Here is a 27,268-nt window from a genome sequence, read left to right on the forward strand (position 1 = left end):
AAGCTGACCTTGAACTCACAGAGATACACCTGACTCTGCCTCTGCCACTACTCTCGATGCATAATCTTTTTACTGCAGGTTCTTCCAAGGCAGTAGCTGGCTGTCTGTTACGTGGGTCTGCTCCGTATAAACTGACCTGGATTATAGACATCAGTACCCAGGGTGATGAGGAACCTGTGACAAGGAATGAAAAGAGCAATTGTTGGTCAGTTTTGATTTCTGTTGGTAGCTGAGGATTGATCATAGGCCCTCGTAGATGCGAGGTCAGCTGTCTCCCACAGGGTGCCCCCAGGACTCTCTCCTTTGTTGGAGAGATGCTTCAAATCTTCACCTCACCGTCTAAAGCTATCTCTTAGAGTTGAGTCCCCGAGTGAGAAATGTCATGCTTATTCAGTCAGGGAGTCCCTCGTTCTTCACTTGCAGTGTCTGTGATTCTGGATAGATTTTCCAAATCTCCAATTTTTTTTAACATTAAGTTTTTATGTATCCAGAAATATCATTTGTTGAAGAAATGGTCTTTACTGTCTGGAGCAGCTAGGGAACCTCTCTCTTCCCTCACTGTGGTCTGGCTGTGACAGTCCTCGTACTGTCTCATCTCTGTGTTTTAAAGTAAGAGAATGTCTGCATGGGAAAGTGTAGGGTATTTTGCTTTTCTTACATTTCTTTATTTCTTAAAATTTTCAACATCTGACTTTTAATAGTGAAAAAGCTTTTCTAAATGCTTTTAGAATAACTATAGTGGTAGAAATCCGTTGTTTCCTTATATCAGAGGTTAGCAAGCCTTTTACGTCTAATGTCTCATAGTAAGCATGGTCGGCTTTGTCGGCGCCGTGACTCTCTCTTACTCGTAACCTGTGTCGTCAAACTGGAAGAAGTCACAGACAGCATGTGCACAGGTGCGCACAGCAACTTTCCGCTGAAACCGACAAACTTTGAATTGATGTTGGGGTTCTATATTTGCCTGTGCTAGGAAGTTTTCTTTTTCTCTCCTTTCGACCATTTAAAACAAAGCGATTCTTAGTCCAGAGTCTCACAGGCAGCAGCCCTCATAAACGCTGGGAGTCACGTCCAACAGATTCTCAGACACCTTCGTGACCTCGGAGTGTGGTCTTTTAGTACCAGTCTCTTGGGTGACAATTACATTTTCTTTCTCCCAAAGAAAATGTTCTTCTTCCTAAAATATTGATAAAAAAATGCTTTTGGTAAATGAAACATTTTCGCCTTTTCAGCACTGCAAGTGACTTGCTGCCTTGTTTAGCTCCCGACGGTGGGAAATTCACTACTGGGAAGAGTGAATGATTGTGTTTGAAACAAAGGAAAAAGAATTCCCTTGGACTCACTGGCTTCTGATACCATTTGGTTAGCTGCTCTGTTCTCATGGTGAACATGTGAGACATTCCACCCTAGTTACTCTGGAGTTTTGGCACAGGCTTTCGGTCAGTGCCCAGCAGAGAGCCACAGCTGTGGGCGGGGTGCTGTCACCATGGTTGTTAGACCAGCACCTCCATGTTTGTGTAGAATCGCACTGTTTGTCACCCTATTCACAGCAGTCGGTCCTTGTCAAGTCTACAGTAAGGACCCCTCCCCCCTTGGGATTGTTTCTTTGTGTCTGTGTGGTATAGAAATGGACCACTAAAAATTACCTTTCTGCTAGGTGATTTGTAACCACAGATCTTGTGCTGTGAGTTTAGACGCACCTCTTGGTTCAGCAGGTCTGTGTGTATCCCAGAAAATGCACCACATAGTCTCTACAACTGATTCTTTGGTACATAAAAGTTGAAACCACCAATTTGGAGGGGTTAGAGCCAACTGAAGGGGTGGGCAGATGGCGTTTCCTCAGAGCCTGCCATCCTGTTACTGGATCCTTGAATGGAAGATTTTTTTTTCTGGAAAACAGCATGAATGTAAGTGAAAGCCTCCTTTCCCTACAAACCTACTTATTAGAAAGGAGAGGTCGGCGAGTATGCGCTGGCTCTGTGGGTTTGTTTTCTTTGAAACCAGGAAGCTCTACCCACATTTACTCTCTGGTTCTATTAAGTTAAGCCTTGATGTCCCAAGTAAATCAGATAGGGGAGAGATGAATCATTCTTCATTGTACTTTCAAAAGCCAATTGGGACCATGCTATATGAATATCTTTCTTTTAGGGGGAACACCTAGTTTGGAAGTTCTGTGGCTGAGCCAAGAGCCAGCAGCGCAGGCCCGGCGCCTGGACACGTTGCTAGCCTGCTTCAACCTCTCCTCCTCGAGAGAAGACCTGCAGGCGGTCGAGAGCCCATTGAGAGCTCTGTGCTGCCTCCTAATCTACATCTTCGTCCAGGTAACTCTGAGCCCACGGTTCTCATATATAACAAATATACAGGTGGTACAGCTGCCACACAGTCTGGCCTCACCCTCCTGGAGCGCTGTGAGCCTTTCTGTGGGCCAGTTCTCATGACCTCTTTCCACAGAACACAACTAACCCTTCAAGATCCTCATGGAGAGGTTAAGTCAGCAAGTCAGTGGTGGTGTGTGTTTATTCTCAGGATTGGCTGTCCTCTCAGAATACTGTGGTAGACCTAGAAGGATAGATAAATCATAAAATATCATGGTTTTATGTAGTTGAGCTTAAATTAACTTTTTAAAAATATTTATTTCATTTTATGTGTATGAGTGTTTTGTTCCACCCATTTCATGTATGCATGTGTACCACCTTGTATGCCTGGTGCCCATGGAGGTCAGACGAGGGCATTGCATTCCCCTGGAACTGGAGATATGGGTGGTTGTGAGCCCCCATGTGAGTACTGGGAACAGAGTTCTGATCCTTTGCAAGAACAACAAATGCCCTTAACCCCTGAGTCCAGTCTCCTGACTTAGCCCTTTCTGGTTGCAGCATGGAGTAAAACTGCATATCATTCATTATATGAAAACTGAGTTGAACCTAGTTTGATTTACTCCAGTCTATTTAACAAAACTTAAGTCTGATTTGAGGAAATCTTGGAAAAGCATTTATAATAGTTACTTTGGTTATTGCTACAGTAAAATTCCTGGCCAGAGAAACTTAAGGAAGAACTATTTGGCTCCCAGTTTGAGGGAACAGTCTATCCTGACGAAGCTCATGGTGGCAGGGGCACAAAAGCTGGTGCCCAGCTTTCCCTTGTTTGTTCAGCCTGGGATCTCCACCCACATTTGCCGTTCTTCCCAGTCAGTTAAGCCAGACTAGAAACTCCCCCACAGGCGTACCAGAGGCTTCTTTTCACAGGGAATTCTAAACCCATCAAATTAACAATCATACTTAGTTACCTGTGATAAAGACTCTTGAGAGTTAGACCGCCCCCTAGGTGTCTTTCAGTTTGTTTGGTTGGTTGATTCATTAGTTGGTTTTGTTTTTTCAAGACAGGATTCCTCTGTAGCTTTGGAGCCTGTCCTAGAAATCACTCTGTAGATCAGACTGACATTAATCTCATAGAGATCCACCTGCCTCTGCCCTCCGAGTGCTGGGATTAATGGCTAAAGGCGTGCGCCACCACCACCCAGCTAGGCGGGCGTTTTAAGAACAGCCTCCACAAACCTGACTAATTGTGGGTAGAATTAAATAGTAATGAACCTCAGTCTAAGCAGAAATAGCTGTTTACGGATTTTAAAATCTGTATGTGTGCCTGACTTTGTCACAGATCCTACATTTGCAGAATTTTGCTTTCAAATAATGGTGATGCCTCTTTTGGAATAGACTTGGAAGAGGGTAGTGACAAATCAGCGTGTCCGTGTGTCTTCACCTGAGTGGTAGCGTGTGCCTAGGTCAAGTGCTGGATGGCATCTTTCCAGGAGAGTTTCAGGGTTAGGGTAGCATAAAGCCTGTGTTCTTTCTGGTTTGGGGGGCCATGTTATCTGAAGGAGGTATACAAGAATTTTATTTTCCAGGTGCTCTGGGTTAAATTTCTCCGATGGATTTATCATTGCCCTGTTTCTTTCCCCATAGTTTTTGCTGCCACAAAAAGAGCTCTTGTGTAAGAGTAGAATTGCTTCATAAGTAGCTGACATAGTGCTTCTACTTGATTACAAGTGTGGTTATTGTGCTAGCTACTTTTATGTGAATTTAGAGTCTTTTGGGAAGAGGAAACCTTGGTTGAGAAAAGTCCCCACCAAATTGGCCTGTGGGCAAGCCCATGGGACCTGTTGTTGACTGAGGATTGTGTGAGGGTCCAGCTCCCTGTTGGTGATGCCATCCCTGGGTTGGTTGTGGGTTCCTTATGAAAGCCTGCAGAGCAAGCCATGGGAAGCAGGCTAATAAGGAGCTCCCCTCATGGCTTCTGCTTCAGTTCCTGCCCCTTAGGTGCTCTGACTTCCTTTGATGATGCGCTATGATTTGGAAGTTTAAGCAAAATAGCCCCTCCAAGCTGCTTCTGGCCATGCTGTTTTATCACAGCCCTAGAGAGCTGACAGTTTTATTAGTTGCTTTTCTCATTGCTGTGTCAAATACCTGACAGAGGCACCTAAGTGAGAAAGGGTTTGTTTACAGTTCTTCATGGCGGGAAGGCACATTGCTTTCACAGTCAGGAAGCTGATGCTTGGCTTACTCTTTTTTTGTTTTTCAAGACACAGGGTTTCTCTATATTACCCTAGCTATCCTGGGACTCATGCTATAGACCAGGCTGACTTTGAACTCTCGGTGATCTGCCTGCCTCTGTCTCTGGAGCACTGCCAGCCTGCTTAGCTCATTCTTTATCAGTCCAGGACCTCCACCCATGGGATGGTACTACCACATTCATCATGGGTCTTTTCTCGAAGGGTAGTCTTCCTAGAAGGAGTGTGTTTCTATGGCGATACGAAGTCCAGTAGAGATGGCGTTGAAGATTTACTGTCATAGTGGCTCAGCTCAGACAGCGTCACCCTCGGGAGCATGTGAGATCGAGTAGGCAGAGACAACGTATCTCTGGGTCATGTGACTTGTTTTAAAGGCTGCGTTAATCCCTCCCTGTCTGTGTTTCTCTCAGTTCTCTGTCTCCCTTTGTTTTTCTCCCACTTTCTGATTCCAGAGAACGGAAGGGCCTCGTCCTTTGGGACCCTTATTTATATAGCTGGATCCAAGAACAATGGTGACATCCAGGATTGTAGAAGTTGGCTGCTCCCCCAGTCCTGGCCACCCCACCTCAGCCTCTGAGTCATCCATTTTTGACATTTTATGCAGAAGGGATTGCACTGTTACCCTGGGGAGAACTTTCTGTCATAGGGTTCTGGATGATGAGAGCAGAGGCTGCGCTTGTTCAGTCACTGTGCATGTGTGTGCTCATGTATGTTTTCCTGTGTGTGCACTCTCTCTGTGTTTGAGTGTATATGTGTGTTGTACATTTATAACAAATGTTGTTCATGTTCAGTAGGCTCACACTGGCCCTTTTCTGTGCTTTTCAGGTGGACACTCTTTCCCTGGAGGATCTGCATGCATTTATTGCTCAGGCCTTGTGCCTCCAAGGAAAATCAACCTCACAGCTCATGAACTTACAGGTATAGTCATTCATCACAGCCATGGCGGCAACCACGCTGTGGTCACAGGGTCAGCATTCTTTCTAGCCTTTTCATGTTGTAGTTGGCACTTCTGTATCCTCACCCAGCACATAGTAAGTGTGCATACATGTATTAAAACTTGGATTAGACTCTATGTATAAAGATCTGTGTACATATTTCTATACGTACCTTCTCTCTGTAGCCATAGGTTCCCCAACTAATCATAAATTGAAAATCCTTTTTTTAAACTGCATCCCTACTGGACATGTCAGTCAAATTCTCTGTTAACCCAATCACAGTGACATATATTCACACAGTGTAAAGAAATATTCCACAGTACAGCATAACAACTATTCAGGTATTATTTATATTACACTGGATATAATTATTTAGAGGGGACATGAAGTATATAGGAACTTGTCTACAGGACATGTGCACATCCTGAATCGTTTTGTTTGGAGGTTCTAGCAGGGGACTTACTTTGGTCAGTTGTTCTCTAAGACTGAGTGTAGCTTCAGGAGGGACACTCATGCCTTGGTGAAGGGGAAGGAATACCCACCTAGCCAGGCAACCCTGGTGACCAGTGGGGCGATAGATGTTATGGGTAGATTACCCTCACGTTCCTAGTTCATTTTGAAATTATTTTCTTACTGACATCTTTGTAATCAAAATAGTAATCTCTTGATTTCAAGACTCTAATAATCTTTAAAATTTTTGTGAACTTCTGTACTTAGATAACTTAGGTTATAGAGATTCCAGGAGCTCTTGTTAGCTCTGAGGCCTTTCGGAATGGTCCTAGACCCAGCCCTTATATAAGCCTCTCTCTTATTTTCATCCTCATACTTTCTCTCTTTTGTTTAATCTTTTCTCCTGGTTCTGCCTTCTGGTTAACAAACTCAGTGTCTCTCAACTTAGAAGATTCTCCTAGAGCAGAGATTCTTATCTGTCAGTTGTGACTCTTGCTGAGCTGTGACACCGCAGGTTCCATATTGCCGGACTCTGTCTCCTCTATTCCCTCTCCGATGAGAATTCTCCAACACTACGCAAAATTGCTGAGACAGAGACGAAAACATGGCTACGTGTTATGTCCAGTGTACTCAGAGGAATGTAGGTGGATTCAGGCCATTCCAAACTTTATTCTATGTATGTATATATGGATTGTCTATATATATTGTCACAGATGCAAATGGTTCTAGGCCATTCACAACCCTTGGTGTGTGTGTCCTCTCTCTCTCTCTCTCTCTCTCTCTCACTCTCTCTCTCTCTCTCTCTCTCTCTCTCTCTGGAGAGATTGTGAAAGGATTTCAGCCATTCCTAGTACTTTCTTCATGCTGCCTTTTACTTGGGAAACAGTAAGACTTTGTGACCCAGACAGTAGATTAGTGTTTGGAGAAGATTTTACTTTCTCAGTGACTATATAGAACCAGAACCACACTGTCCTCTTTTTCTCCTTAAATGTAGACATAATGTTGCAGCTGTAGTGGCCTAACGTCACAATAAGATAATGTTAACACTTTTGAGGCAAGACAGGAAGAACTGTGGGTCTAGGATAATACTAAGCCTAAGGTCACTAAACCCTGCTTTCTGTCGACTAAGCAGTAGCTGTTACCGATCCCGCCACTGTTAGCTCGTAGCACCGCAGTTAGCGTCCTCTCGGGCAGTTGTGCTGGGACATCTCCAAGCCAGGTCACAGCTAGTCGATCTGTGCTCAAGAGGAACATGGCGGTCATGCTGGAGTTCCTTGAGTCCCTGCCCCCAACTGCACTTTGGATAAGTTTTAGAAGCATCTCAAGTGATGAGTTCAGAGCCTCTGAGGGTAGACGTGACAGACAGAACGAGCAGTTGCATGGGTTTGGATACTCCTTCCTCCCCTCTCTGTTTTTACCTTTATCCTCCTTCTTTTTATCTTCATCTTTTCTGCTGGCTCTACCTTCTGGTTGGAAACTTGTCTCTTAATTTAGGAAAAATTTCCATTTGTCCTGACCTCATGCTGGGGCAAGTAGGCAAGTCCCCATCAAAGAAGGGGAGTTTTACATAGCTGAAACCAGAGCCATGTCTCTTGGAGACCCCAGGAATGCCTGGGAGCTTGCATTTTGAAGGCATGTGCCTATAACCAGAGTGTGGGAGGGCGCTGGGTCTTGGCCTCTGAGCACAATCATGGAACACCCACCTGAAAGGTACCTAAAGGAGCCTAGCGTAGGAAGGACAGGAAGGCCCTGCACAGGGAGAGCCCTGACTTGTGAAAGCGAAAGGAGCCACCACAGGGTGAGGTGACTGATGTGGATCTTCAGGAGACCTATCAGCGAGCTGTCCCTGAACAGCTCAGTTGCCTCTCTTTATGTCAGTTCCTTATCTGTGATCTTTACATTTTGCTATACTTATTGATTATGTATTCTAAGCCCTAGAGAGAGAAAATGCGAACAGATGGTGGTCAGTGGCTGAGGAACTCCGTGAATATGAAGATTTATGTATCATTGAAAACCGTATAGCGCCTACTTACGTACAAAGACCTGGGTTCTGTGGGTTCTGTCTCCAGCACCAAACCCAGCAAACATGGAGTAGAGAATACCACAGCCTAGGGAGGATGGCGTGTTTCAGAAAAGGCAGGCAGACATTTGTTGAGCAGAAGGCATGCCCTTCCTTATATTGAATTTTAGCAGCTGGAAAGGTTACGATACAGAGCAGAAAGGACAAAAGAACGGATGACTGTCAGTGAGAACTGAAAGTGACCACAGCCAAGCTTGCGTGTGGGGGGCCTGAGAGAGCCTCGGCTACTTGGTGTCTTCATTCCGTTGACTCTGTGTTTCGTCTGTGTTGTTTGTTTCTATTTCATCGATTCAGCCCTGTTTTCCTTTCTTCCCATCTGCTGTTTTGGGGTTTTGTTTAGTTTTGTTACAGAGCCTCCATGTCTGCCCAGTACTGACTCGAGGTCACTCAGGGTTTTCTGGTGTGGACGCTTAGTTCTGTGAATTGCCTCCTCTTGGAACTTCATTGAGCTCCATGGGTTTGGGTATATTATTATGTTTTTATTTTTATTTAATTCTAAAAGGTTTTAATTTTCTTCTTGATTTTATTTTTATCTTGACCCACTTTTCATCTGGTAGTGAGTTGTTTAGTTCACAGAAGTTTAAATACATTCTGCTGTTTTGTTCAACTTTTTTATCTTTGGTGGCCAGATAAGATACAAGGTACTGTTTCATTTTTCCTGTGTCTATTGAGACTGGCTTTGTGTCCCATTGTGTGGTCAGTTGTGGAGAAAGTTCCCTGAGCTGCTGAGAAGAAAGTATATTTAATGTTTAGATGAGATACTCTGTCTGTTTCATGACTTTATTTAAGCCCAGCACTTCTTTATCTACGGTTTTCTTCTTAGTGATCTGTCTGTTGGTGAGAGGGCAGCACTGAAGGCACCTGCCGTCCGTGTGGGGGTAAATATGTTATTTTAGCCATAATAATATTTGTTTTATGAACTTGGGTGCTCTTGCATTTGGTGCATAAGAGTTTAGATATGTAACCTCCTCATGATGGAGTTTTCCATTAACACAAATGTAGCGTCCTTCCCTATCTCTTCTGATTAGTTTTTGGTTTGAAGTCTTATTTTGTCAGATATTAAAATGGCTGTATCAGCTTGATTTTTAGGCCCATTAACTCAGAATACTTTTCCCAAACTTTTATCCACAGGTGATGTCTGTCCTTGATGGTGAAATGTGATTCAGGACTGCAGCGGAAAGATGGATCCCAGGTCCTAGTCCAGTCTGTTAGTCTGCGTCTTCTTACTCAGGAACTGAGACCGTTAGTGTGGAGAGTTACCAGTGAGCCATGTTTGCTGATCCCTGCTATTTTGTTATGGTGTAGGTGCTTTTATCCCTCTTCTGATTTCCTGTTCTGGGATTATTGATTCATTGTCTCCTTCTAGTTAACCTCTTGAGATGGAAGTTTTCTTCCTAGTACCTTTTGTAGACCTAAACAGGTAGATAGAAATTGCTTGGTTTTGGTTTTATTATCCAATATTTTTCTCTGTTGATTATGATTGATAGTTTTGCTGTGTATAGTAGTCTGGACTGACATCTGTGGTCTCTCAGAGTTTGTAGAACATCTCCCCAGGCTCTTCTGGCTTCCAGAGCCTCCACTGGAAAGTCAGGGGTTACTCCAATGGGCCTGCCTTTGTATTATTACTTTTCCCTTGCAGCTCTTAATATCCTTTCTTTGCTCTGTGCATTTAGTCTTGTGCTCATTGTGTCATGGGGAATTTCTTTCCTTTCTGGTCCTATATATCTGGTGTTCTGTGTGCTTCTTGTACCTTTGATAGGCATCTTTTTCTTTAGATTAGGGAAATTTTCTAATATAATTTTTGTTAAAAATATTTTCTGTGCCTGTGACCTGGGTTTCTTCTCCTTTCATATCTATCATTTGTACATTTGGTCTGTTTATAGTGTCTCAGATTTCCTGGATGTTTGTGTCTGTATTTTTTTTTTAAGATTTAGCATTTTATTTGACTGGGCTATCCATTTCTTCTACCTTGTTTTTAAGACCTGAAATTCTTTCTTTTATGTCTTTAGTGAGGCTTACCTGTGCGGTTTTTGTGTGGCGTCCTAAATTTTTCACTTCCAATTGTATTTTAGTTTGATTTTTCTTTAGTAATTCTGTTTCTTTGTTAAATTCTACTTTCATATCTGAAATGTTTTCATTATTTTGTTCAACTGCTTGCTTCTGTTTTTATAGTCTTCATTAAGGCATTTATTTAGACCCTCTTTAAGCCCTTGAACATACTCATAATTGCTATTTTGAAGCCCTTGTCTTGTTCTTGAGCTAAGTTGCTTTTCTTAATGCTTATTGCCATAGGGTTGCTGCCTTCTGTAGGAGGCATAACTTCTTCACTATTCATGTTTCTGTTTGGTTGAGGCATTTGAAGTGTTTCTTGCTGTTGAATCTCGTCTAGGCTTTGTTGCATGGATGTTCCCTTCTTTATTTTTTGTTGCCTACTTTGGACCCTAGTCAAGTTGGTGACCTTAGGGTCCCTGGTAGAAAGTGTTTCTGGGGGTCAGAGGGTATCACAGAGGAATAGAGATGGGCTGAACATGGTGATGGGAAAGAACCAGGGGACCCTGGGTCCATACCAAGAGGGAAGGAAGTGGGCTGAGAGGAGAGACTTGTGCTGGGAGCTTCAGCAGAACTAAGGAGTAACTCTGGAGAAGCTGGACCGGATGACAATAAAGGTTGCCTGCTAGGTTGTAGATTGGTGTAGCCACTGGGGGGTCCCTGGTAGAAAATTGGTGCATGGATCTGTGAGTGTCATAGAGGAGTGGATGGGGCTAGAAGGAAGGGTTAGAAGGGGTAGCAGAACCTGGTCTACAGAGAGAGTTCCAGGACAGCTGGAGCTACACAGAGAAACCCTGTCTTGAGGAAATAAAAGGAAGGGGAGGAAGGGAGGGAGGGAGGAAGGGAGGGAGGGAGGGAGGGAGGGAGGGAGGGAGGGAGGGAGGGAGAGAGGGAAAGAGGGAGGGAGGGAGGGAGGGAGGGAGGAAGGGAGGGAGGGAGGGAGGGACAGCCAGAGAAAGGACCCTAGGTTCACACCAGAGAACAGAGTCCATACCCCGATAGTCTGGCTCCACATGACCCGTTCTGTTGGTGAACTGACCCTGGATTTTTTACTTGACCTATTGTTCTTCTCATTTCCATTGTCGTTTTGGTTTAGGTTTTCTTCAGTATTTATCTCTTCACTCTCCTTTTATGTTGTGGATTGGCTTCCTCATTTCATTCAACAGCTTGTTTGTGTTCTTGTAGAAAATAGTGGAGTCCTCCTTATAATGTTGCCATATTTATAGTCATTCTTTTTGGTCCTGACGTCCAGAATTTCATCTACATAATTAATACTAGTTAGGAGTTATTAGAAGGGGGTTGGTGATTTTAGAGGAAATTGTCTTGTTATTTATGTTACTTACATTTTGCACTGAGATTTGTTCATCTGGGGTTAGAATGCAGGTTAGGATTTGCTGTTATTTTAATTCATATTGCCTTTCTTCTTTAAGTGGATGTGTTTACAATGTTTGCAAGAGACTAGGTTGTGATACAGTTATGATGTTGTCATCTGTTAGACTGTTGTTCTAGGCACCAGGCTCTATCTACTCTCTGCCCCGGAGTAATTAAAGTATTTCAGTAATGTCATTGCCAGTGACCACAAGACACTTATTAGTAGGGGTTAATTTAGAAAGCAAATGGACCTCAGTTGCACTATGAACACTAACAATGCTAGCATGAATGCAGAGAAGAAAAGACGTAAACAATCAATCTCTGTGAGACTGGCAATAAGCATTACTGGTTGTTAGATGGGAAGCAGAGGCGAGGGGCATACATAGGAGTGATAATCATTAAGGCAAAGGGAAAATGGGGTGGGTATGTGGGATTTGGTTTAGTTGTAGACTAAAAAGAAACAAAGATATACTTAGTGATTAAACCAAGTCAGTTGTGGACTTTGGAAGATGCAACGCCAAGTGGAATAGATTTCTAGGTGTCAGAAAAGAGAAAGGAAGAGTGTAAGAGTGTGTGATACGAACAGTAGGTGACAGTGTTGGCCTGTTGTAGTGTCCTCCTGTACTAGGTGGATAAGAAATGGCTGTCGTGGGGCAGGAAAGCTGAGAAGACATGTAAGAAAAAGTGAGCACGAACCTGAATGTGTTCTCTGCGCTGCTCTGTGACTTCGCCTCCTCGGTCTTGGTCTAGGTTGTGTTCCCTGTTGCTCTGAAATGGTCTCATCTCCACCATGATGGCTTTCAGCTCCCCTTGTGCAGGGCATTTTCTCCACAGTGGCTGTGGAGAGCTGAAGTTGCTGCCCTCCCACAGGGTTGCTGGGAGACTGGTTTCTCTCCCTCGGCAGTTTTGTCTTTCCTCATTTGGGTGTTGGTGGCATATACCTGGGAGCAGTCACTGGGAACCCTTATGTGAAATTCCTGCCACTGCTGTTCTGTAGATTTCCTGGCAGGAGTCTTTTAGCCCAGTTTGCTTCGGGGAAGCAGCTTTGGGAGGGGTGGCTGCTGAGTGGCTGCAGCAAATCCATTCATGGGTCCCGTGGCAGAAGAGACTTGTTGAGGTGTTGATCAAATCTATTTCAGGACTTGGAAAAGTAGCAGATGGAGTGATAAAATATTCATATTCCCTTTAATTCCCAAACGGTAATCAGCAATTCCATCCAATGTGGCTTCTGTTCTGCCATCTTATCCAGAAGTCCTTCAAAAGAAAAGTCTCAAGGGAATTACCAAACCAAACCAAAACAATAAACTCCAAGCAGGAGTTAAACTTCAGGATGAAGGAGCCACATGCAGAACTCCGTTACACTCCCTGTATTATCAGTGAACACATGGAAACTGAATTATGAAAACAGTGCCATTCATAACGTTTTTTTACTAAATTGAATTGCCTAGGTACAAATTAAACATACGTAAGATTTGTAGGTCCAAATTTGCAGTCTTGCTGGATGTGGTGGTTCATGCCTTTAATCCCAGCTCCTGAGAGGGAGTCAAAAGCAGGACCTACATAGTGAATTCCAGGACAGCCAGGGCTACATAGAGAACCCTCCTCTCCAAAAAAATGATAATCTCGATTTAGCAAGTGAAAGAAAAGCTCATGCATGTGAAGGCCAGAGAACTTTACTCATACAATAAGTGAAAAAAAAGGGGTTGTGTTAATGGACTTTAGAAGTATTTTATTAAATTCGGTTCTGCTCATGGTAGACTCCGCAGACCAGACTTAGAAATTTTATGTTAATGAAGAGCTTCTACAGATCCTACGAAGAATCCCTGTGTCTCTTTCTAAAGAATGACAACTTCCAGAGTCTCAAGCAGTTTGTGCAGCTCAATTCCTTCAGGGTAAAGGTTAAATCTGCAGTGATCCAAGTCCATGATAACAGCTTTTTATTTAATGAGGCAGGGCTTCCCACACGGTATCCCCTGCTGGCCTGGAACTCACTGTGTAGAGCAGGGTGGTCCTGAACTTGTGACGGTCAGCCTCCACCTCCTCAGTTCTGGCACTGTAACCCTGTGCCAGCTTCTACTTCAGATCGTAAAACAGTTGTCAGGTTCATGTAGGTGAAGCCTTGTCTGTGAACGGGTTGAAGCACCTGCCGCTTTTTCTGGCTTTTTCCAGCTTTATTTACTATGTAAGATGTGTGATAGTGTTTAAGGTAACGTTGGTCAGTGTGAGCAAAGTGATTTCCAGAAGGCGATTGTGCTCTGGTTTCCATGGGGTTTCCTAGACATCTGTAGTGTTGATGCCAGCAGTGGTTCGGCGTTCCAGATCCATGGTGAATACATGGCCTCTTGTGGGATTGTGGGACCCTTTGTAGCATAAAGGATGACTCCTCCATCAAGAACAGAAGAAAGTTGAACATAAAAGTCTATTTAGCAAAGAAAAGAAGTAGTTCGTGTTAGCAAGAGATTTTTTTCTTGAGATTTTCTTTCTTTATTTTTATTTTATGTGTATGAGTATTTTGCCTGCATGTCTGTCTGTGCACCATGTGTGCTTTGAACTCTACATGCAGAGGCTAGAAGCGGGCATTGGGTCCTTCGGAGCTGAAGTTACAGACAGTCGCCATGTGGGTGCTAGAAATCAAACCCAGGTCCTCTGGAAGAGCAGCTCTTAACCGCCAAACCATTTCGCCAGAGCTGAGGCAAGATATTCTTAATTTATAAAAACTCAGGCACCAGCCTTTTGAGATTACATCATGTCCATTTTATTTTTAAATGATATTCAGTTGAAATGAGATTAAGTATGGCTTTTAGAAAGCATGGGAAGTGTCTCTCCCTTTGTCTTTAAAGAAAGTTTTTCAGGGGAACAAACCCAAAGATTATCTTGTAAGTTCTACCTAGTGGCCACACCTTGTGCTGGCCCAGATTTTCCTAGAACAGTGTCTTAATTACTGATCTGTTTCTGTGACAAGACATCATGACCAAGCAAGCAAGTTTAACCGGGAGAGAGCATCCACAAACCCAAGGCAGGCATGTGCACACACATACACACACACACACAGAGAGAGAGAGAGAGAGAGAGAGAGAGAGAGAGAGAGAGAGAGGTGGGGAGACCTGGGAATGGTATGGTGTAGGCTACTGAAACTGCAAAATACCGCCCCCAGATCCACATTTCCTCCAAGGACGCTCCTCCACCAACACGGCCACACCTCCTAATCCTTCCCAAACAGTTCCACCAACTGAGGATCAAGCATTCAAACATATGAGCCCATGAGACCCATTTTAATTCAAACCATACAAGCAGGATGGTTATGTTTCAAATCTGTGTAAGGAGAGAACCCAAGTGAGTGCCCGCTGCCCTAGTGGGTGGATGGTGAACAAGGGCGTGTACCTGGTCTGGGTTCCCATCATGCTTCTCTTGCCAGCTTCTTTGCCAGGCCTCTTCCAGTCAGACTTGTCCAGGAGGCCAGTGTCATGTTCAGGGTTTGGCAAACGCCTGTCCTGAAGACATCATGGGGCTGACACCCTCAAGTTACACCATTTTGCTGCGCCCATCTAACTTCTGCTTGGCACTCTCTGTCTTGAGCTTGCTGTGCACATCTGTCTCCACAGCTGGATTACATTAACTCAAGAGCTGTGCAGCTGGGGTCCCTCCTCGTCCGTGGCCTCACCATGTTGATACTGGTCAACAGCGCATGTGGTTTCCCCTGGACAACAAGCGAATTCATGCCCTGGAACGTCTTTGACGGCAAACTTTTCCATCAGAAGTACTTGCAGTCTGAGAAGGGATATGCTGTGGAGGTTCTTCTGGAACAAAATGTGAGTTCTGGTTACTGTATATCGGAATAACCAGTAGGCGTGAAGTCAGTGACTGTAGTGTACCTAGAAACTCTGCCCGTCCCATTGGTCACAGAGTTGCAAGAGAACTGTGCTGACATTTCTGTAGCTTGTGGCCACGTATCAGCTGGTGTCTGTGTGGCTAATTGCTTCTTTAGGGAGAATGAGCTAAAAGAAGGGGCTTGCACTGTCTGCAGAGGGTTCCCCAGACAGCAGACTGGCTGGGCAGATAGCCTTCTACTACAAAAGGCTGCCCATGTCCTGGGGACACTGACTGCTGCCCCAGCTTTCTAAGTACAATTGCTTCATGATTCCTGGAAGATTTCCAAATGAGGCTTCCCGCCAAGCTCATTTGGAATGTTTTATTACCCACAGGGATGAGAAGGCGGTGTGGTTGTGAGAGAACATGCTGATCTGTTAGATAAAACACTCCCAAGTTTTCACACCAAAGGGAAAACATTTGGCAATGTGTTGCTGTCACCATTTCTCACCAAAGTTCCAGGGTGTTGCAGGATTTGTGAGTGTTCAGAACTTAGAGGAGCAGAAAGGAAACCCTTTCTCAGCTCTGGACATTGCTCCAGCAGGGACTGAAGGGGATGCAGATCTGGGACACAGCTGCCAGTCATCCTTATCTGTGTACCTCAGAATACATGATTCCTCCTTGAGTACCTCAAACCCACTTAAAAGAATCATCGAGGATGAAATATTGGCTCATAATTCAGGGCTATGAGAACAGTGCTGTTTACCCCCATCTGCTGCTGTGTGATGACCCCAGCATTCCTCCCGTGTTCTTGGATTATCACAAGAGTAGATTTTTAGTCATGACTCTTTAGTCTACACAGGATAGAAACAGGCGTCATAGGTATTTGCTGCTGTTTCCAGGGGTCTCAGGAGGGGAACAGTCATCAAAACCCTCTAGGGGTCATGCTAATGGAGGGTTACCACTGCCTCCACTTGGTGCAGACTATGCAGCTATGCTGGCTGATACCCTAGGGACAGAGACTGCTAGTAGGTCCCCCATCCCCGCCACCTCACACCCTACTCTTTCACAGAGCATGCGGCCAGCCTGCATTTTCATCTGATCTGTTTGCAGAGATCGTGGCTCACCAAGTTCCACAACCTGAAGGCCGTGGTCTGCAAGGCCTGCTCCAAGGAGAACCGGCGCATTGTAGGGAGATCACACTGGAATTCTCACTACACAGGTGGGCAGGGTTGGTGCGTCCCCTTGCCTGTCACGTAACGTGCTGGGGCCCTGGGTAGACTTGTCTGCTTTCTTGTGATTTACTGATTAAAGAACGATAAAATTATGACAGATGAATATGCCTGGGCTATACTCATAGCTTAAATTCTGTACCCATAAGGAAGAATATCTCAAGAAGGATCCGTTTGTTAATTGAATGAAGAGCTTTCTCTAATGCATCATCTGTTTTCCACAATTCCCTTTATTAAAGGCTACTTGGATAGTGTGTGTCTACCTTACAAAAGTTGAGGTTTAGTTTTTCTCAAAACAAATGGACATTAGAAAAATTCAGTATGTATATGTGTATATGTGTGCAGTAATGAATAGTTTTAAAAAGTGGTCTTGAATTTGAAAGAGAGTAGAAAAGGGCGAGTGGCAGGGGGGAGAAATGATGCAATTAAATTATAATCTCAAAAAGAAAATCATTAAATAGGAGCTATAAAAAGACTCAAGGTTCTGTGACCTAACATGGCCACTTTTGAAAGTCGATGCACTGCTGAAGGGCCTTGCTGTGCTACAGTTCAAGATTCTACCCTTCCACATAGCTTTCATCACTTTAAGCTGTGGCCAGTCTTCCTCCATTACTGCCCACGTATGCAGTGGATCCTAGTCAACCAAGAGGCTCTACAGGGAGGGTGTCAGTGACAGGCATTCCAGTAAGCTGGGTGCTGGTTCCACAGCGAGGAAGCCTAGTGGTCTGGAGAAGAGTGACTGTAGATTCAAGTGATTACAACAGGAGGAAGGTCAGTAGGAGCTGGGTATAGAATCCTTCTTAATATTGAGCTTAAGAGAGTTGATGTTTGTATCCATTACAAATTGAGGAACTTTGGGAGGTTTTGAAGTGCTGTTATCAGAATGCACTCTTAGGATAGCAGCTGCTCTGGTAGTTGAGGGAAATGGGATCAGGGGATGGCTGGCCCAGACAAGCAAGAGGTGACCCTGGGGGAAGCGCCTGCTCCCTTGGAGGGTCTCAGGCATCACATAAGTTGTGCATTGATCTTTTACCCTCACTGGTGGGTGAATCACTTGGGTGCTTGTCCTGTTTGTCCAAGTGGCTCCAGACAGAAGAGGAGTTTGGTTTCTGAAGGGCCTGCCATACATGTGTTTTACTTGGGGTTCCTGGCCAAATGCCACGCTGCCTAGCAGACACACTGCCGAGTCCGTGGTTGGCACTTGTGTAGGAACTCAACTCTTTCTGTGGAGCATGTGAAATAAAGATACCTTAAAAAGTGTAAGATAGTACGTGGTTAGCGGGAGGTAGTGAGACAGGGAAGACATCAGAGTATAAAAAGAGAGCTCACCACATCCCAGGAATATGCTCAAGGGGAAATCATCCATATGGTTGTGTTTTCTGAAGAGAGGCTGGAGGTGGGCCTCCTCGTTGGAGAAATAGCTTTTGCAGTAGTTACCTCTCTGGCAGAGTCTGGGTAAGCACCAAGACTCCATTTTATTTTTTATTTTTTTTTAAATATTTATTTATTTATTATGTATACAATATTCTGTCTGTGTGTATGTCTGCAAGCCAGAAGAGGGCACCAGACCTCATTACAGATGGTTGTGAGCCACCATGTGGTTGCTGGGAATTGAACTCAGGACCTTTGGAAGAGCAGACAATGCTTTTAACCACTGAGCCATCTCTCCAGCCCCCCAAGACTCCATTTTAAAGACACGTGGTGAGATATTTCTTAGTACTGATCGTAAGCCACCATTTGGCTTCCAGTACAGATTGGCTGCACCCCTTCTGAGGCCTTTTCTGTAGTCTTGGTCCTGTTCTGCTGCTGTGTGCACACTGAAGGTTTGCTGGCCTGGTGTCATTTGTACACTATGACAAAATGAGTGCTGGTGTGCTGATGTGTTGACCATGTTCCCACAGGGAGGCTGGGGAGACAGGGCTCCAGCTCCCACAGGACAGGCTCCACACATGGCCATCCTGGGCAAGGGCAGCCATGGAGAGATCAGGGTCCAGGTAAGAGGCTACCGCACCAGCCTTCAACTGCTCATAGGTGCTTCATTCCTTTTTGCTGTGTCTGTGCTGAAGCTGCTGCATTTCCTGTGTTTAAAAACCAGTAATATATTTACAATTAGAAAAGAGATTGGTGCATTGGCATACCTAATTCTTTGTTTAATGGAATAGAGACAAATAATAAGAATCTTGCTTGATGGTGATATGTCTGCTTCCTACTGCTTTATCTTCTACCAGTTTATCCCTCTCTTGAAGACTTGATTTTTATAATTTACCCAAAGGATTTTCTAAGGTCACTAATAGAGGGCTCAGACAGAAGTGTTCTGCTCTCTTTCATGTCATGATCACATTTATAAGTTAGAAATGCAGCTTCTTATATATCATATGGGTGTATTGATAATCACTCTGTACTTAATTTGATATGCAATTATTTGTACTTAAATATTTAGAGAACCTCTTATCAGTGTTTGAATTCAAATTCCTTTTAGGTTTCAGAGCTAAACTAAACTTGATAGACTAAAATTACCTAAGACTTATGGCTTTGTCCTTTTATAGAATCATACTCAAATGTGACTTTTGCTTTTGTAAACTGGTGTGTGCAGATTCCCATGTGGCTCAGATCACTGTTCTAAAACACAATAGCTCTTCAGTCCTGGTGCAGTGAGCTCAGGCCATTCCTGTGCTGCTGCTGAGGAAGGACTCCCCTCATGCTGTAGTCAGCACGCGTGTACAGTGCCCAGGCTGTAGACAGCACACGTGTGTACAGTGCCCAGGCTGTAGACAGCATGCGTGTACAATGTCCAGGCTGTAGACAGCACGCATGTACAGTGTACAGTGCCTAGGCTGTAGACAGCACATGTGTACAGTGTCCAGGCTGTAGACAGCACGCGTGTACAGTGTCCACGATGTGGACAGCACGCGTGTACAGTGTCCAGGCTGTGGACATCACACGTGTACAGTGTCCAGCCTGTGGACAGCACATGTGTACAGTGTCCAGGCTGTAGACAGCACGTGTGTACAGTGTCCAGGCTGTAGACAGCACACGTGTGTACAGTGTCCAGGCTGTAGACAGCACGTATGTATAGTGTCCAGGCTATAGACAGCACGTGTGTACAGTGTCCAGGCTGTAGACAGCACGTATGTATAGTGTCCAGGCTGTGGACAGCATGCGTGTACAGTGTCCAGGCTGTAGACAGCACGTATGTATAGTGTCCAGGCTATAGACAGCACGCGTGTACAGTGTACAGTGCCCAGGCTGTAGACAGCACTGTCCTCTTTGGCCTGCCATTACCCCATTCCCATGTACAAAATCTTTATGCTAAACTAAATGACAACTGTTCAGTTTGGGCAATAAGAGGTTGTAGTTCTCTAGGGAAACTTGCTTCTTCACTAGATACAGGAGAGCACCACTAGTATTGTCAGACTGACTGTGTCTGATGTCTGTCTTAGGTAACTGTCCAGGCTCCTTGGTCTCTGTCAGGCAGCTCCATCAATCAGCCTGTGTACCTAGGGCTCCACAGTGCTGTGATTCTTTGCTGGTTGGTGGATGAGTATAAGTCCTGCAGGTGAGTAGGAAGGGTACTGTTTACAGAGGTGCCATAGAAACAGGCCCATGCCAGTTTGGGAAGCCTGGGCCTTAGTAACCTCACCTGCAGCTCTCAGGACAGTGAGAGCTACATTTCCTCACCACTGCTTCACAACCAGCACCTCGGTGCCTTTGGTTTTCCTAACAGATATTCCTTAGCATAGCTGCACTTAAAAAAATAAAGCAAGAAAAACTACTGAAACTGTGAACCCTACAATGAGTTGCTATATCCACAGATCCCTGTCCCATGCTGAGTGCTCAGGAAGAATGTCACAAGAATTGGATTATTCTCACCCCTAGTGTGATGACAGCAGTTACAGGGATATGTTTCAAATACACCAGGGGAACCCATTCTTCCTTGGGTTGTTGTTGGTCATGGGGGTGTTGATTTCTTCACATTCTTTTAGCAGAGTACTGAGCATGTCTCACAGAAGAGAATAGAGTGCCCCCCTAGGAGAGATGCTCTGCCAGAGAGATGTCCACCCTGGTACCCGCATCACTGCACAATTCCAAGATCCCAGAGATAGCGTGGTGTCTGTGTGTCCCACCACTGTGACAGCTGTCTCCATGGCACCAGGATGCATCCTACCTATGTGGTGGGTCCTTGTGACCGGTGATGAGGCTAGAGGCCTTAGCCACATGTAGACAAAAGTTTAGGACAACGAAGCAGAAGGCTAGTGAGAAAGTGGCCGGGGCCTCCTGCTGGGCTCAAACCTGAGAAGGAGGAAACCACAGGTCAGGAGCTGTAGGAATTCAAGGACTGGAAGTACAGTGAAGGCTAGTCATCAGTTGTTCCAAGGACATGTAATCCTATCCCAAGGTAATCCTTTCCAGAGTGCTCTTTCCGTTCGTGTTTATAAAAACAATTGGTACCATGGGAAACTGAAGAACTCAGGGCAGCAGCCACAGCTCTTGTGGTTCTTTGTATGTATGCCATGCTTCTCCTGATTTCCTGGTCTTACCCAGGTGGTCTGCAGCTCTGTCACACATCAGAGGTCTCAGCGATGGCCTGGCCTGGTACCATACACTCTCCTGGACTTTTTGCATCTCCAGGACTGGATTCTCTCTGAACTGCAGGATTTTATGTCCCCAGCATTCTACATGCCACTGCCTCCTGGCCTTTTGTCTGCATCCTGAGCCACGGTTCTATAACCTAGCATTGACATCCCTTTTGGGGACTCTGGCACTCAGCAGCTTAATAAAACAGATGTGGTAAACAAAGTCTGGACAGCTGTGGGTACCCTGATTGTGCGCTCTCCAGTGGTTTACTGGGCATGCATATTCTTCAAGTGCTGGATGATTGATTCTTCAGTTCCAAAGGGCAGCGATGGGGACGAAGGTCTCACTCCTGTTGACTCAGTGAATAATGTCATGCTTCCCAGTGTTTTAGTTCTAAATTCAGTATGCATACCCATAACCACCAATTTCTGAAATCTCATTTCTGATGTATATATCTTGGAAATTATGTTTACACATATAAAGAAAATGCCAGACAATCAAAAGCAATAAGCAGGCTGTTGTCACTGGTGCAGATGTGCAAGCCCTGGGGGCACACAAGGCCCTGGGGGCACACAAGGCCCTGGACAGTCGGTCCTGTCCAGCCAGTGACTGTGCAGCAGTGCAAATCTCCTTGCTCAGCCGACTGATTTACTGCTCATCCAGGCTGGAAAGTTCCAGCAGGGAGTTGGCTTCTGTCCACCTACTTGGCCACAGTAAACTTGACACACTGGGAGTCTATAGTAGTCTGTGTATTTTCTAGCTTTAAGACCAGAGAAACCCATTTACCCTGTTTTTCTGGTCACTTGAAAACAGAAACATGGTACTGGTCACATGTGAAAGCCTACAAACCGCATAGATATTGTGTCCCGCTTTGAGACTTGGGACTTTGAAGGACAGCTCTATTTTATTGGGTTATAATAGAAACATAATCACAGTCTTGACTGTGAAGGTTGGGCTGGGAAGACCTGAGACCAGAAGGCCAATTTGAGCAGCCTAGGGCTGGGTTGATGTCCACTTGAATGGCTAGAGGTGACTCTGAGAGCAGCTAGGGGCAGAATATGAACAACGACAGGGCTTCGTTGGCACCTTGCTCATGGAGAAGAAAGTCCACAGGCCACTTGCTGCTACTGCTGCTGCTGCTGCTGCTGCTGCTGCTGTTGCTGCTGCTGCTGCTGCTGTTGCTGCTGTTGCTGCTGTTGCTGCTGCTGTTGCTGCTGTTGCTGCTGCTGCTGCTGCTGCTGCTGCTGCTGCTGTTGCTGCTGTTGCTGCTGTTGCTGCTGCTGCTGTTGCTGCTGTTGCTGCTGTTGCTGCTGCTGCTGCTGTTGCTGCTGCTGCTGTTGCTGCTCTTGCTGCTGCCCCTGCTGCTGCTGCCCCTGCCCCTGCTGCTGCCGCCCCTGCTGCTGCTGCCGCTGCTACTGCTGCCCCTGCTGCTGCTGCTGCTGCTACTGCTGCCCCTGCTGCTGCCGCCCCTGCCCCTGCTGCTGCTGCTGCTACTGCTGCCCCTGCTGCTGCCGCCCCTGCTGCTGCTGCATTAGTGCTTTTCAGTGCTGTGTGCAACACCAACTCTTACATAGCTGGTTTTTAGTTGGAGTTGTTGTTGTTGTTTTAAAGATCAGGCAGTCTCCTTTTTCTGTGAAATTACTGAGGTGGTGTTTTGGGCCAGTACATTTTTATAGTGAGTTTTTCCCTGGCCTAAATATTTTTGTATTTCTTCAACATATAAAGTAGAAAGTTGTTACTGTTTCAAGATCAGAAAAAAGTTGACAACATTCTTCATGTTAAAAAAAAGACTCAAAATGCTTTATGTTCAAAATGGCAGTGATCCCTTTTGTCATAGTTGACACATTTTCAGAGTCTGGACCTAACTGCATTGACATGGGCCCTGTGGGAGCTGAGGTCTCGGGGTCACTGCAGTGACTGCAGCCTGGCAGATAGGTGTACCCCAGAGGTGGTCATCATCAAAGTCTGAGGTCCACCCATCCCAGCCACCCCGTGACCAAATGGCTACCAGAGTTGAAGTTTTGACTTCTCCCTTGCTATTTTTCAGCCCAGCTGGAGAGGAAAAAATGTGTTAAATTCCATTAAGGAGCTGTAAACTTAGGTGGGATTCTTCACTTTGCCCCTTCTCATGGTGACCGAGAGGGGCCTGCACAGTAGGAGGCCACAGGACTGGGAGTGGAGATGACAGGGTGGTGAGGTCGTATTAATCTGGACACCTGTTAGGGCCATCACTCACACTTTAGGGGTCATTAGGCAGGGCGTGTTAAAGCCATTGCTTTCATGTACCAAAGAAAGCCAAGAGTGTTGTTGAGAAAGAGCCTCACTGTGTGTCGTTATCCTGCCTGCAACTCAGAGATCCGCCTGCCCCTGCGTCCTGAGTACCACCATGCCCAACCAAAAAGTGTTATCTTTAAGATATGGAAACAGTTTTCTTCAAGGCTAGCTCTGCTCCAAGTCCCTTCCCAACATAAGTGTCTGTCAGGGGCAGGAAGTGGCCAGCTACACTGTGGGGTTGGGGGGCTTGTGTGCTCAGCCCTGGAAAAGCCACACGTGGCTTTTTCTGTGCTTGGCAGGAAGTCCTCTTAGCCATCTGCATATGAATTTCCATTTCCAAAGTCATTAGCAGTAATAAACATCTAGATGTCCTGCAGATGGTTAGAACTGGCACCAGGAGAAACAATTTTGACAGTTTCCTTCCACTAATAGCACTACCTCCTAATTAATTGCTTCCACTTTAATGAAATAATTATAGAACAAAATTTAATGACAGGTGGTCACAACTGAAAAATGTTCTGTCTTCCAGTCCAACTCAGCAGTCTGTCTTTATGCACACTTAGAACAGAGCCACTTCCTTGAGCTACTGTTTGGAGACAGTGCTTCTTACTTGGGTTTTGTTTCTGTTTGGTGCAGGAGGCAGGCAGTATGAGCATGACCAGTGGAGAAGATACTAGGCGTCCTCCAGGTAGAGTCCTCGCCAGCATCTTAAAATGAATCAGTAGGTCACATGCGGCAGCTTCCCGACTGGGGCCCACCAACTTAACTCCAGGAGTGTTTGCTTCTTCCAGGAAGTGTGGAAAGACAATGAAGCACCCAGACTCTGCCCTCTTCAGAGACTCTTCAGAGTGATGCCACCCAGCCGTACCAGCAAGGAGGTGGCAACTGGAACCGCACTTTAAAGGAAAGAACAAGTCCTTCTTTTAAGAGGTTTATCCCACATGCACTGTAAAAAATGTCCATTGGTTTGGTTTCAGAGGCTGCTCCTGACCCCATGACCCAGAACACACATCACTAGCATCACGTATGCTCCTCTGATCTTAGCAGGACTCTGATTCCCTCACACCTTTTCTTATTAGGTTGTGAAAATGTTTTCCTAATCATTGGTCCTTGATATCATGGAGTCTTAGCTATTTTTGATACTGTGAAAAGACACCTTGATCAAAGCAGCTTACAAAAAAAAAGCACTTAATGTAAGGCCCGAGGTTCCATCATGTCAGGGAGCCAGGCAGCAGCAGGCTGAGGAAGACTCTCTAACTGGGAATGGCTCCGCACCCATTGACACACCTCCTCCAGCACGGCCACGCCCCATTAGCCTATGGGGGTCATTTTCATCAGATCATCACACATGGTATCTAATAGCCATATACTCTGTCAGAAATTATTTTTTCATTAGAAATTCTAACAGAAGTCAATTGTCCCACTATTTCTTTTCCTGATCCTCAGAAGTGTTTAGACTGAAAAACAAAAACCTAGATTCTTGCTTGTTTGTGGGAAGGTTGGTTCTGTTTGGAGGTGAGATGGCTCATCAGTGAAGAACGTTGGCTGATCTTCCAGAGAACCTGGGTGTGATTCCCAGTACCCACACGATAGCTCACACCTGTCTAATTCCAGTTCCAGGGATCTAACGCGTCTTCTGGCCTCTGTGGACTCCGGACACACAAATGATGCACAAACATACCTGCAGGCAAAACACCCATAAAGGTGAAAAAACAAGTAAATTTTTCTTAAAGCAGCACAGTGGGTCAGACTGAGAAGTAAGGTCCTCCTTAAGCTTGGAGGTTACTCCCTGTCTCCACTGGGAACACGAGAGTAGCGGTGCCCAGGGCCCTGACAGCCATGCTTGTCTCTAGGGACACTTGGTTCACGAGGGAGATGCAAGCACTTCTGACCCCTGAAGATGTACCCTGCCGTCTCTAAATTTTTAGTAAGCCTCTAGAAATGCTCGTTTTCGTCTCCACGCTGACAGTGTGCTGTGCAGGGCATGCGTGTTCCACCTTGATGTTCTTACATTTACCAGAAAGGTCAATAGCTCCCACGTGTGAACCGTTTGTATTTGTCCAGCTTCTTCAGGACTTCTGCACACTATGTCTGCAGGCCTTTGTAGCTGTGACCTTAATGCCTCGATGTGGAACTGACTTTTGTGATCCTCCAGTGAGAATTTCCCTTCAGTATATACTTCCTGTCCTCACTTTTGCTTCTTTGAAACATTGCCGCCTTTAGAAGTTCTGTGTCTTTGCTGTTCACTTGTGTAACTTTGGATCAAGTTCCTGATCTCTCAGATTAAAAGTATATTTCTGTGAAAGCTGATTTCCTTCACAGAATCTGTATTCTGACTTGTCAATAAAATGTAGATGCCATTCACAAGCTCAAATAAGCTGTTGTGTTGGTGGGATGTTTATGTCATTTCAAATCCCAGTGTGCAGAGCTTTGCCAAAGAGAATATTGCTTCTGTTGTTTTCCAGTCAAGTGGTAGAATTTCCACATTTCAGTTTAAAATAAAAATGCGATTTTTTACTCATACTTCTTTCTTTTTTTGTATGTATGTATGTTTATTTATTTATTTAAGACAAGGTTCTATTCTATTGCCCAGACAGCCCTGTGAGTCCCAAAGCCTCAATGTTATCCTCCTGTTGTACGAAGCCTCTCTCATCTTTTTAGGTATGCATGTCATATCTTTCTTTTTCTTTATAGAAAAATAACGCTAGCCCAGAATCTTACGGTCAGTGTTCCTAAAGTAGGAAAGGTCAACACATTTTCAGGAATCAAAAAAATTGACACATATATCCTTTCTAAGAGGAAAATGTATGTGTTCTAATAGAATGGGCGCTTCATCCCTAGGAATGAGGAACTGTGTGAAACTGTTGGGCAGAGACACAAGTGGAATGGGCAGGTGTTGCTATGCAGTTTGGAATTAAAAGCAAGGAAGACAACACACAGCTCTGGATCATTGGAGGAAAGTGATGAGCGTGTCTGAGTGAGATGAAAAGCGAAGGCATGTTTTCTTTTCTTGCCTAGAAAACAATATTTTTACTATCTGTCAATATTTTTAGAACTATATGCTAAAATGTATATAGAACATGATATGAATTCGAAAAAATTGTAGAAAAGGAAAGTTACTTGCACTCTACGCTGGAATCAATTCCAAAGTACAGGGAAAATGGAAAGATAAATAGTATAGCACACTTGTTTTGGAGACTAGTAGATCAAGTACAACAAAAATAACGACATGCATTTGAGCAGTAAAAGCCTTTTGGTTTATATTCTTTTTGAATACATGTGGACAGTTAATAGAATCCAACTATGAGTTAAACCCTTAGCAATTCGCTCACCATTCTATTTATTGAGGAAATGACTTACAAATTTATTTTAGAAATGCTAATAAAGGTACTCCATTTAAAACTTATGGAAGGAAGATGATGTCACAGATCATACATCAGAAGGCACCGGGAATCCATAATTCCAGCTCAGTAGCAATCCTACCTGTGTTAACATTGAAGCTAACTGTCCAAGTAAGCTTGATTGGTACATTGTGGTTAATTTCCACCAGTTTCAGTGGCTTAGCCAGTGACAACCCTGTGTGCATGTCTGGTTCAAGCTGCCAGAGCCAAATGAGCCTAACACCTTGCCCTCCAAGTGGGGTGCTGTGTGGCGGCTGCTCTTTCTGCTTCCTGAGAAGCAAGCATGGAAGCTGGCTGTCATGTGTCCTCTCCCCAAGCTCAAGTAACTCCCACAGGGTTTAAAGGAATGCCACCTGTGGGTAAAGATTAATTCGGGGCTGGAGAGGTGTCTCAGCAGTTAAGAGCACTGGCTGCTCTGCTCTTTGGTGACCTGAGTTTATTAACAGTACCCACAGTGGTTCCCAACCACGTCTCACAGTACATGGGTGGTGCATAGACAGACACACAGGCAGAACACCCATACACAAGAAGTA

At 44.9% G+C, this 27,268-nt stretch overlaps 1 protein-coding gene across 9 annotated transcripts in view; it reads left to right on the top strand.

Moving 5' to 3' along the window:
* The window catches only part of Fam120b (family with sequence similarity 120 member B), a 48,881-nt gene extending 23,024 nt beyond the window's left edge, over positions 1-25,857 (top strand). For 3 of the 9 annotated variants that reach the window (XM_048421622.3, XM_048421611.3, XM_048421616.3), the window contains exons 5-11: positions 2,146-2,318; positions 5,387-5,479; positions 15,049-15,255; positions 16,367-16,475; positions 18,387-18,479; positions 19,926-20,041; positions 23,971-25,857. In XM_048421622.3, coding sequence (XP_048277579.3) covers positions 2,146-2,318; positions 5,387-5,479; positions 15,049-15,255; positions 16,367-16,475; positions 18,387-18,479; positions 19,926-20,026 — 776 coding nt within the window. In that variant the 3' untranslated portion in view covers positions 20,027-20,041; positions 23,971-25,857. Of the gene's footprint in view, positions 1-2,145; positions 2,319-5,386; positions 5,480-15,048; positions 15,256-16,366; positions 16,476-18,386; positions 18,480-19,925; positions 20,042-21,027; positions 21,283-23,970 lie in introns of those variants that run through there. The other 6 variants (XR_007229324.3, XM_048421651.3, XM_048421632.3 and 3 more) reach the window with 6 other exon arrangements.
* The last annotated feature ends 1,411 nt before the right edge of the window (positions 25,858-27,268 follow it).

This window comes from Myodes glareolus, chromosome 1, assembly GCF_982192425.1.
Source record: "Myodes glareolus chromosome 1, mMyoGla1.1, whole genome shotgun sequence".
In the NCBI taxonomy this organism is placed as follows: domain Eukaryota; kingdom Metazoa; phylum Chordata; class Mammalia; order Rodentia; family Cricetidae; genus Myodes; species Myodes glareolus.